The sequence below is a fragment of the Daldinia childiae genome (assembly GCF_008694065.1).
Source record: "Daldinia childiae strain JS-1345 chromosome Unknown Scaffold14, whole genome shotgun sequence".
Taxonomy (NCBI): domain Eukaryota; kingdom Fungi; phylum Ascomycota; class Sordariomycetes; order Xylariales; family Hypoxylaceae; genus Daldinia; species Daldinia childiae.
In genome coordinates, this window is record NW_022984655.1 from 292,343 (window position 1) to 304,817 (window position 12,475).

Below are 12,475 nucleotides of genomic sequence, written 5' to 3' on the forward strand. Positions count from 1 at the left end.
TCTTGTCTTTGATATGTTCCATTTACTGATGCTCCCGGGCAGTTATAAATTCAAGTCGTGTAAAAAGAAAATTCTTTCTTTTTAAAAACATTTTTGATTATTAATTAAACCAGATAACAGCATAGACTTAGTACGAGATACGTTGCCTTTCAATAAAGTATTCTCCGTTCATACTAGCCTCAGCAAGTACACCTGTTCCTAGAATGGTTAAGCTGTGGGTAAGAGTATGCAAGTGATGTGATAGAAGCGGAATGTCACAGTGCGGACTTAACGAGAACCAGCTGCCAGGTAGCTTCGTACATTCGTACATAGCTGATCTAGGCAAGGAATCTAACTCGATTCGAATGAGAAAATCCCATTCGGTCGTGCATATGCGCACGGTCCATTATAGTAGCCCCTATATAGCCTCATGAGCGTATTATGTATAGCGGTGGCAGGACAACCACCATCGGTACAGGTTTTTTCCGCTATCACTTTCTCCTCGGGCAATCCCATCTTTTCGGTGGCTGGGGGGATCCTGCCACCATTCTTGTGTCTTTGACACCAACTGCAGTATTAGTCAAGGGTCTGAAGCAGGAGAGAGCCCAGAAGAGAAATAAGAACTGTCAGTCCCGTCTATCCGTCAATATGATATATCACCACCGTTCTATCTGGGTAAACAACTCGCATTGGAGCGCCCGTGTCCCGTGTGACGGCCAGCTTTGATCTTCTAGACTGGTCTATGAATGGAGAAGAAGAAGAATATGCGGCTTCGTCTTTGCCGTTCTACTATTATGGTATTATTATGGCAATTATGACATCCTGTTTTCTGCCTGCTACTTGCATGATAAAACAGATATATTGCAGTAGCTCTTATGCCTAGCCTTCGAGATCTTTCTCGGCTCTCTCTAGTCAACACTGCACGATTTCGGGGTGCGACGTTTACGTGCGTGCTATGTAGTAACGAGGTCCGTCCGCAGCGGCTCGCTACCAAAACAGGACCGCGCTGCTTCGGTTTGGGACGGGACGGGATGTAAAGGCAGGTTGGGGTGTCAGTTACAGCCTTGGCCGTCCACCTTGCTGCGTACGGAATCGTGCCTATCGGTTCCCGATATCTTACCAGGTATGGTTGACAGCCTTCCGTGGATGCATTGGCCTGCATTTGTGCATAGTCTAGCACATCAGAGGTGTGTGCGCGCCGTCTAGTTACGGCTGTTTCTAGAGACTCCGGCTCACAACCTTGATGAAGGTATTGCTGATATTTCCTTCCGCTTACGATGTTGTTAAGCTGACGGTGAGTTCGATGAAGGCAGCACGGCTATACGGTATTTCGGGATCTACAGCCGTTGTTTGTGATATTCATGTTGCATAACTTGAAAACCTGGAGAAGCCTACTGTGGCTGCTTATCTTACGCCTAGTAGGGATGGGCTGCCGATGATGATCAACGAGATGTAATGCAAGTAATAGGTCACACCCGCAGGCTCCTTCATATCTTGATATGTCGTGTATGATGTTACTAGGTAGTCTCCTATCGAGATGTCTTATCCATGATCTTCTATTCGTCATACATAGGGGTAGTGTATTTCTAGCCCCGTCACTAAGGCTATCTCCTTATTACCCTAGCGGTCTTGGGGGTTTCGGTTTCGGTCCCAGAGAGCCTCTAGATCTAAGCGTATATCTCCTATTATGTCCCTGGCGATTAAGCACGCAATTAGCTCCACCTCCCGTCCGAGCTGTTGCTACGGAAGCGGAGCGTAGCTTCGTAGTCTAGCCGGAGATGTGGGACCTAGTGTTAAGGTAGCCCTGTACAATCTTGGTAAGTCGGTGTAGCAGCGCAAGGTCAGTCAGTCCGTGGCCTACCATCAACAGATGGAGCTTGCTTACCACACGGGCATCTGTACCACGTTTACCTTCTAACGGAAAAGGTGGGGAGTTATCGAAGGGACTATGGACGTGCAGCTTACGAATAAGTACCTCACCTTTTTATATCTAATCGTATTACGTAGTTGTGCTTCCTTCGTAAGCCCTTATATTAGTCATGCCCAGAGCATTATTGTGAGCCTGATAGCTATACGGAGATCGTTTTATCTCACTATCCCTTACTTTCTTCTCCGAAAGTAACCGCCAACGTATGGGGCTTAATTACGTCAGAACTACGACTTGGGGTTTTAAAGGGATGAGATTGTGACGATTCGGCTTGTATATCGACGGTCGTCGCGGAGTAAGATTGGCGAAGATGATGGCTTATATGCTAGTGCTATATCTAGTCACAGCTACGGAGGATTTCTATATAAAGGACCCATATAGGTATCGACCAGATCTATCATTCCCATGTCTCGATAGCGGCGATTGGGTAGTGGCGGGCTTATTTCCCTAGCGAAAGCGCAACCAGGGGGTATATTTGCGATCTACTATACCGCAGTCACACACCGTATTCGTCCACTGTACCATATCTGGATAATCTTTTAAATCATGTGAGCCAACTCCGATAACTTCACTCCACCCTCGCTTTGATATTGAGAGGGCACTAGTTGCGGGTTTATACTCTCATGGACCTAGTGTCGAATATAGTGTGTGTACATCTCGAATAATACAACCTATTTAAAAGTTTTCATGATGGGCTCGATTAGTGAGTTACGAATATTGATATTCACGCTAACATGCACGGTTTGAAAATTCCTCTACTGTTGGCGTAATGTCCTTCCAACAGTTTTTGATGCTATGAATAGTGTCTTAAAGGAGGTGTATATTATACATATATTAGCATTGATACGATACCTATGATATCGAGCCCTCCACTACTGAAGAGTTTTATGAAGTTGTGACCGAAGAGAATCCCTTCCAGGTACCCTTGGTACGGGTGTGGATCATATATCCATGGGATGGATGCGGTCCCGCAGAAGTCTGTATGCCACTGCCTGTGATGCTCCAAAGGCCATCACATACATCTCAAAGTATCACCCAACTATATTAGAATCTCTTAATAACCCTTGCGCCGCACAGCAACCCCGGCCAAGACAATGATGTGAGTCCATCCAATGAACTTCTTTATCTCTCATCTGTAGAGTGGCTCGTGGGGCTCTTTCGTCCGGGAACGCCTGTAGACCTTGTCGTTCTCTACGGTCCGGTCCCGCCCCCTCTTCCAAGTTGGCCCCATTTACTAATACCATAATGCGGTGGTAGACCTCAACGTCGTGCAGGGAGTATGTGTCCTCTTGTGACAGTAACTGAAAAACCGCCCACTTAATCCCATAAATGGTTAAAATCCGGGGTGGCCATCCGGCTTGTTGATCCTTTTCCACAACTCTATCAGGCCGAAAGGGCCGAGGGAGCAAATCCTAGGTATCGAAGTGTGACAAGAGAGAAATTTATACATTATGGTGCCCGAGATTGCTGATAGAATATGTGCCTGATCTAAATACGGTTATTGGAGACAGCTCAGTAAGATCCTAACATCGCGTCCGTCCAATTGATGAATGAATATGGCGTTCGAGTCCTCATCCGCATAATGGACATTGACCAGGTTGGACAATGTAGCGTTCATGTGGGCCTTTCGGGCAGGCGTGCTTCCGGCTACCATCTATGGTCGTGCGGAAAAAGTGTGCGCCTGGGTCAAGACACGATGTGTAGATGTAATAGTTCTTTGTGAAATCACACATGATGACGGTTAGAGGTGATATGGTGTGTTTTGTGAATATGTATATCTCTGTAATGTCACCTAAATAAGTATCCATCATCAGTAAGAGGGTTATCTCATAGTGAGAGTTGATGAATTGTACATACCTTTTCACCGTTGCCTATCTCTTATGAATAGAATGGTGGGCAAGGAAGGTTTTCAGATGTGGGAATAGGCTCTGATTATAACGTGGTTTAAGCTCTGTGAGTAGAAATCGTAATAGTAAAGTTCTAGGGAAGCCCCGGAAAGAGATCGTGACAGCATGTCAAGCTTATATATTTCTATATATGGAGGGTGGAGATGTGCCAGGCCGAATTGCTTTCCAGAAGCAACAAGTCGTACAAGCTACCTTGTAAGATATGTTAAGACATTAATAAATGACAGTTATTATTATTATTAAAGTGTGGTCAGCCTGGTCCCTGTGTATGCGTAGTACACACGTGCGTGAGTGATATTATATGTACGACGAGTGTAAGAGAGAGAGTATGAGAGGGTGTGAGTGTAAGTCCGTATGCAAATTAGGCATAACTCGAGGCGGGCTCAACACCGCTCTCAGTGGGACATGATAATAATCAACACGGTACCAGCAATACCAGAGAGAGGAATATAAAATCTGGAGCATGGGAGAGAGACCCCATGAGAGAGAAGATGACATGGGTCATGAAAGAAAAAGAGATTATCCATGTCTCCATGTCTGAGAGCACTGACAGAAAGAAGGCACTTGCACAATACGTCTCAAAACCCAGGATGATTATCGACAGTCACGACGAGTAGAGTAAAATATGTGTGACGACGAACGGGGCCTAAGCAAATCTAGCTCCATCAGACGATCGATGAAGCATGGTCGGACTTCGACTAGGGCTAAGGAGAAAAAGCTTGGAGAGAGATATCATCCCTGAACCGAGGGAAAAAATAGTGGTCCAGGACTCAGGAGGGGCAGGGAGAGAGTAGAGCGGCAGAGCGGGGGGAGCTTCAGGAATACATATGTACTGTAAGTACATAATGGGCAGGTCGGTTAATCATTAATCATAAGAAGGTTGACCGTGGCACATATTACTTTTTTTGTATAGGCCTGGTTGTGACAGGATAGGAAAAAGGTGAAGACGAATACAGAAGAAGGTTACAAGGAAAAGGGAAAGAAAATCCTCAAGGTTCTCCGATCAAGAAGATGAGCAAGGGGCTCGTACTAGTGTACATACCGTAGGTAGCTACAATGGTACGCTACCCTTGATTATGTTTTTTGCTTAATGATGCAGCCCTGCGAGAAAGATGGCGTTCGTTCGAAAGGCTAGCCTAGCAAGGTTCCACTTCATGATGGAGTGGTGAGACGGCGAAGTTAGAGAGAGCTATAATGATGAAGTGGGTTGTTCACTAATCTGTTGATTAAATAAACGAAAAAAAGGATTATGGGGAAAGATAAGATACTTGTACATAGTGTACATACTTGATAACCGATTCAAAAAACGTTGCGCATGTATGTGGTACATAAGCATGTTTCGGCTGTCTTTTAGGTCGAGCTAGTTAAAGTTACGCGTGGTCCGGTACGTCTCTAAATAGATGGCATACGCTAGAGTGGATGCATACATCCCGTCCATTACTTACATGTGCTTAGTCAACTCGAATTAATTATACATATATTATAAGATCGTATCGATAATAATACTTAATGATCTTATATATATACTATTATGTCATAATTAGTGAAAGTCATCTCAGCGTTTGCTAATAAGGAACAATTATAAAAATAAAGTACACGTATATCGATAGAAATGATTAAAATTTAGAAAACACTAGGCTAGCTGCATGTCTTAAAGCCCCGGCACTTCAATAAACAAACCAATTTAAAGAGCCGATCTAGATTGCACGTGCAGCAGCTAGCAGCTGTACCACAAGGCTAGGTTAGGTACATGTATGTATGAAATAAATCTGGAGATTGGCTGGTAACTTTCAAGTCCGTTTCATTAGTTTTTATCATATTTGTATCTCCGATACATCGTATAAAAAATAGCGACATGAATTCATCGTTTGGCTTTATGCAATTAGTCATCTAAGAATATCCTAATCATACCTAGGTAGGTTTATAGTACCTGCTAGATCAGGACTAAGGTGAACACAGCATCGTAAGAGCTTGAATCATGATGACCTAGTTAATAAAAGGAATGGGAAAAAAAAGCAAACTTTCATCTATTCTACCTAAGTCCATGTGGCAGCTAAGGCGGGCAGGCGGGGCCCCTGGCTTTTGGCGGGTTTTGGCCGAGAACTGGGGAATAGGTATTTCAAGGTTAAAGCTAGCTGAGGCTAAGTACATTAGTTTAGTGCTACCGGGGTGTTCCAGAACGTAAGCCGCGGTCCGGCGGGTTCGTGAGCCCGCATCAACGGCGGAAATTATCTGTATTGTAGAGGGGCAGTCTTTGCTCCTGTTATTTGACTTTGCTGAAGTTCTGCAAACGTAATCTGTGGCTGATTCATATTTATGAAATAATAAAAATAATATTCTAACGAAACATTAGATCGAGCTAGGACCTTTTTACAAGGAAGCTAATGTGTGATGCCAATTTGAACACTAAGCCTTAGTCTCCTGTACTCATTAAGTCGCTTTGACAGTAACGGATAAATCAGTTGGAATAGTGTAACAATAGTAACGTATAGTCGATAGGCCATTGTATATGTATGTGTGTGACATTGCCGAATCGCTCGTATTAGATTCTTATGATTGGTCCGTTTATCAAGGGCTACTTTTATCCCTTAGACCCTCAAAGCACAAAATGTGATGACCCAAAATGCCTCAACGTTAACCTAGTAGGCTCAAAGGCATACAATGGGATTTGCGGCATCATTTGATATGGTATCATACACATTCAATACTTACCTACCTATCTCATGTGGCTCAACTCGTGTGATAGGTAGCGACCCCCACGAGCTAGTCTCTTTACACATATAGATCCTTGTGAAACTACATTGAGGCTGATGGGAATAACAAAGCATAACATTATAGGCTTCAAGTCCTTATAACCGCGATTGGCCGAAACCGATTGTGATTACAAGGCTGCGAATATAGCCTCCTGGCTTAAAACAGCGAGGCGCCAAAGTTTTACTTAGCTTCACACTTCTTTCGCCCGGCATCCGAACTGATCTACCGAACAGGGTCGGGGCTGCATTTGCGGCCGCCGATCTCTCGCTAGGGGTCAAAGTTGACACCCAAGAGTCTGGCTCCTTTGTAACAAAGCGCTCGAAACGACCCGGGAGCTCTTGTTACCAGCGTCGTTTTCTCGGTACCTGCGAGATCTCCGGAAATCTATGAGCTGAAGACTAGCGGGAACATATCCAAGTCTCGCATACCGGACCTTTGGAAACGCCAAGGAGCCCTGTCGGCTCGAATACGTTCAAGATGTAACGCGTGCACGTTTGACTCGCATTAAAAACCATTTTATCTGGGAAATTGGCCGGGTAAGGGCAAGGCGGATACGACTGCAAGGACACTGACGAAAGGTAGCATTGAGATGTCAAAGGAACCTAGTAAAATGGTAAGTGATGAGCGATTCCGAAGTAGTCCTTGAAGATTTCCCGTTTTGCAAAACTCTAATCTAGAGTCTAGAGTTCCTCAAAATCGGTTCGATAAAAAAAAAGTTGTAATAATATCAATGCTAAGTAGATTTGACTGCTCGGCTAAGGAGCTAGCACACATATAGATGAAGTTCCTAAGTTCCTAAGTTGTATGGGGCCTTATGCTTATGATAATGTATACTCGGCTAAGAATATAGAAGTCAAAAGTTCGCATATTACCGAGTTAGCGTGCATAAGCCGCCGTTGAAGTGGGCTTGTCGACGGGCGAACTACTGCAACATTGTGGATATGTGCCCGCCCAGTCGGTGTCGGAAAGTTTCCCGTTTTACTTCCAATGTACCAAGGTATCTCCCGACTCACGATCGGAACTATCGTCCCTAGTAAGATATGAGGAATTGACGACAAAAACTATTCTTGCGACGATGAACTATGTGGGGAGGAACTCTTCTCGAAGCACTTCGCCAAGGTATAAAGCAGGCTTCTCTTTGGAATCGTACCATGATACGAACGTACGTTTCTTCCTTTTTGACAGATGGGCGCCGTTGAAAACCTTGTTGTACTAGCTGCTCTGCTAGTGTAGCTCCATAAAGTTTGAAACGACTATGCGGGGCAAGAGAGAAACTAATAGTGGATTACTACCTTAATGTTATAGGTACTTTAGGTGGTTCCGGAATACACGGGGAAAGCACATGGAAGGGAGGGTATTAAGGTAGGTACATGTACCTATATCCGTTATAAAAGTTCTTGTATTAGGTACTTCTGTTACATAAACATACTGCGCAATATGCACCAACCGAGATCTCAAGTCCGTAGGTACATCTACTATCTTGTTGGATTCAATATTCCGACGCGCGCTTAGACATTTTATCGATCTCAAAAGTGGAACCCGCTAAAAAAGACCGAGGGCAAGGCGTCAAAGCGTAAATTTGAAGTTTCGACCAAAGTCAAAGCGCTCGTCTGATCTCTCTCTTCATATTATTATTATTATTATTAACTATTATATTCTATCAGTGTCCTTATTATTATCCACCCCCAGAGCAAATCGTTACATACTATCAAGAAAGCGGCGATGCCGTTCTATCTCTCAGTCTCTCTATTCCGTATATGTATTTTTTTTCTTTTCTTTTTTGCTCGATGCCCGACGTCAGCTTTATTAGGCTTATGATATAGCATCCACAACTAGCTCCGCAGGGCACACAAGAGGGTGTGTGCGATGCCCTTCAATAAAAGAGCCTAATAAAAGTCCGACAGACGCTTCAATGCAGTGCAACGCTTCGCGGCCTGGCTCCGATTCCCCTAGTTTTTAGGTACGCAATTCTGACAGGTCGCACAGCCAAGCCAGCAGTTCTTCGAGACCCGTTCCTCGAGACCTATTCCGATGAGCGTCATATCATCACTTATATCATCACTTCCTGATCAGTAAATAGGTATTTATGCTTGAGCTTCTCCGCGGCATTTAGTACTCAGGTAACCTGCATATATGCTTCTAGCAACGACTTGAGCAGATTCGAATAAGTTCGCAGCAAGTTCGGAGTTCGGAGACCTAATACTATCAGTTAACTAATCCACAATTTTGAATATCTGTATACTATATACCCAAATAAAGAAAAGTCCGAGTGAGCCTAGGGAGCTATAAGGCTTGGCTGTCATATGTGCGCAACATTAGAGATCTAACAAGCACTCTCAGATCACTTTATCGAACCATGTCAACGGCTAATCCTTATTAGTACGCAGCAATGGAAGCACGACCATGTCCGTGACAATTGCTTCCTATGGGGCTAAGTGTACTTACGATCCTTGGAAGATGCTCGGCTCTTACCGACCCATATGTAGAAGGGACTACTTTTACATAGCGGCGGACTGCCAGTAGACCGCCATCTACGCCACACAAGACCTAGGGACGATACCTGAGCTCATTCATGCGCGTACATTAGTCTGGCAGGGCAGGGCCGAACCGTTATGAATTTCAGCTCACCGCAACTTATATCTCCACCTCTTCCCCACGATGGAGCTAAACCACCCCCGATATCACCAAGGAGTTGTGCATCAACGTTAAGATCGCCCTTGACATCAACCTTACGGTACTGCTGTTGGATGTTGCTCGTCAAAGCTGTTTCAGACGCTGCGGCTTCGCAACCGACCGAACCACCTATTCGCTATGTAGCAAGCAGCTCTAGGGCGTAGACCATTACCCACTTTACCACCAACCGGGTACTAGATTCAGGGTATCTACTAACGCCTTTACGGAATTTTGATTACTGATACGTGAGTATACACTAGAGGTAGAACCCGGAGGCCCTACGGCAAGTAAGAGGTGGAGCTCTGAATGACAGCCCCGATGCGCCGTATCATGCCCCAACACATGTTACACTTTTTAGCATCGAGTCCTGGCCCTGCAAAACGAACCCCATATCCCCACCTAAGGGATGAGTAACTTCAGGAGTATTCATGCCTGCCCCATCGTCTCCTTATGGTCTCTGTATACTCTGTCCCTATGCACTATATTGCCCCTATTTTCGCTAGTCTCGTAGAAGTGCTTAAAAGGGGCCTGCCTGCTTAGCCACAACATAGTATGATGTTTCGTTAAGCCAAACATAGATCAAGAGAAGCTGAGTGTGTACTACGTAGGTATATTAGTATAATAGTTACTATTATGGACACCGGTTATGGCCGTTTATATTTGCACCAGATCAAAGCAAAAGTCCATTCCCACCACAGAAGAGTAGGAAATAAAAAAGATTCCCAGCATCGATAAAACCAATTGACGAAGTTAAGCGTGCTAAGGATGTCAAGTCTACTATTGTAAATGCTTCGAAAAGTACCTAGACAATAAATAAAAAAACAGATATCCTTTAAATCCCTCGCCCGGCAATGCATCTGAGATATCACAACCACCCCGCACAATGTTCTCTTAGAAACTTCTCACGAATCCCGCAAGCTCCTAGCGCCGATAATCCCTCGATGATATATGACCATAAAATAATACCTCCCAAGATAACAAACGATAGGCTCAGTTCTCTTGTTTCGTTCCAAATTGCTACCGCGCGCTTCGCCATATAACCCAGGCCTTATGATGAAATGAAAGAACGGTGAAGGGGTATCGGGGGCGGGAAAGAAATAGCATCATCACGTCTCGTCCCCTAGAGAGTAGATTCCTTTCAGTATCTCCCAGCACCATAGAGCGGTCGCGTCCGTATCTTTGAGGTCCCGTATCCAATCGATGCACAATACGGCCGTCTCGTTAGCATCTTGGTCGAATTTAGTCCCCATCAGCGACCCCCGGATTCGCATTAAGATGGGTACCTGTTGTGTTAGGTGTAGGATCAGGAGGATACCGAGGAGATTCTGTGACCAGAAGAAGAGACATGGGATCAGTCTCTTGTGGAAACAAGTTGGTGACATTGCAATAGGCCATTTTAACATCGCCTTGAGACATTCCACGACACCCTCTGCGTCGTCCCGTGTCATCTGCTCAGGATGATGTAGGGCTTTGAAGATGAATGGCCTGTGGATGAGATACTTAACGTAGTAATATCGTGTCCTAAGGCTGGCAGTTTGTATATCCACCGCATAAGGATAGGCCACAGGAGGGTTATCTAGGTCCGCCGAAAACATGAAATTCGTATGAAGGTCGGGCACGGGGGGCGGGTACATTGATTGATCACCATACATTTCTTCGGTTGGATTCGAGAATGCCCCTGGATTCTCTTCCTCCCAGCGCAGATATACTGGCAGTAGGCCTCTCCATTGATCCAACTGTTCAGCCATTTGCTTCATCATCACGGCTGCTGGGGATATTGGCGCTTCAGGAGGAAGATTCGTAGGACCGAAAGCTTTACTAAGTTAGCCCCTATCTCTAAAACGGGTGAAGCGAACATCGACAGGTCTTGATATCTATCGTATATCCCCTAACAATAAGACTTGGGGTTCAATAATACACTCACCATTACTTAGCGTAGTATGAAACTCCACGGATAACCGCCGAAGCACTATTTGCGAAGCGAAATGTTCCTGAAAGTGGGAGGCTTGGTTTCCGATATAATCTTCTTCGGAGAATGAGCCGCTGAAGTCAGGTAGTCCTACTAGTGATTCTAGCTTATCCAATCCAGTCCGAGGAATATTTAGCTCCATATTCAGACATCTGTACTCATTCAGTCTAAAACATCAACATAAGTCAAGGTAAGTCAACAACATACGTCTCCATTATGGAGCAATGCCAAAACGTTCTCCGGACCAAATCCCCTCGGTGAGTTGTTAGGACATCCGGGTTACTAAGGGCCACGTTAATACGGCTCTAATGTGCTTGTTTTCCGATGCATACCTCGTCAACAATGCCTGGCACGCCAGCGATGCCGAGGTCGTCATACGCCAAAACTCCTAAGCTAATTAGCGGGAACAAGAATTCACTTAGTACGGTCCTAGTTACCAGATGATGACAACATGTCCCATAATATATGCTAGACATTGAAAATCGTAAGTAGGTGCCCCCAGTCGTATAGATGCTAGCCAGAGATATACTTACGCTGCTAATGCAAAGATCTGCACGTTTTGTAGACTGCATTCGGTCAGATTGAAACCCATTCTCTTTCTAGCCTCGTTGAAAAACACTAGTCCTGGCGGCCTTTCTATTGTTCCTCCCCTAATACCACTGGGGCGGCCTTTATATCTCTGGTAATTAAATTAGCATCTTATCGTATAGAGAAAGCGTTTCATTCTCAGGTGTATCAGAAATTGCACAGCACCCCCGTGTACTGGAGGTAAATAAACGTAGAAGTGATAAAACTCCCAAAGCTGAACTTACCCCAAGCGGAGCGCCCTGCACGGCGCTGATGGCTACTTCACCAAGCGCGAATACCAGACATGTTAACGTCGAAGAGCTACTCTCGTCGAAGCCGTGGCTCGCCATAGCCGGTAAGACTTCGGACAAGAAGACTTGCCGGTCCATGATCGGATATATCAAGTTAAATGTGTCGAAATATGATTTGGTAAGTCTTTGCATCGTTTCCCAGTTTATACTCAGCCCACTCGCCTGTAACCCTTCAACCTGACTAGGGGAAGAAACTTGTAGTGACAGAGATGCTCCCTCGGAACCCAAATGGGGTGATCCATAAATGTTGGTCGGTAGAGACGCGATTCGACCTTGTAGACCCAATAACATAGCTGCTCCGTCCTTCTCTAAGCTCGTTAAGTCGAGGCCCGGGACCTTATTCTCAAGGACCTGCTGTAAAAAAGGCCAGGAGAGCATCTTGTGAGTT

The 12,475-nt window shown here is 45.0% G+C and overlaps 1 protein-coding gene across 1 annotated transcript; it reads right to left on the reverse strand.

Annotated features, from left to right (window-relative positions):
- Window positions 1–10,346: 10,346 nt before the first annotated feature.
- GL218_08823 (uncharacterized protein) lies at window positions 10,347–12,165 on the reverse strand (the record flags this gene model as incomplete). The annotated part of the gene is made up of 7 exons (XM_033585633.1): window positions 10,347–11,053; window positions 11,165–11,361; window positions 11,417–11,491; window positions 11,542–11,597; window positions 11,647–11,677; window positions 11,743–11,888; window positions 12,022–12,165. The coding sequence occupies 7 exons, from the start codon at window positions 12,163–12,165 to the stop codon at window positions 10,347–10,349; spliced, it is 1,356 nt and encodes a 451-aa protein (XP_033440154.1).
- Between the last annotated feature and the right edge of the window lie 310 nt (window positions 12,166–12,475).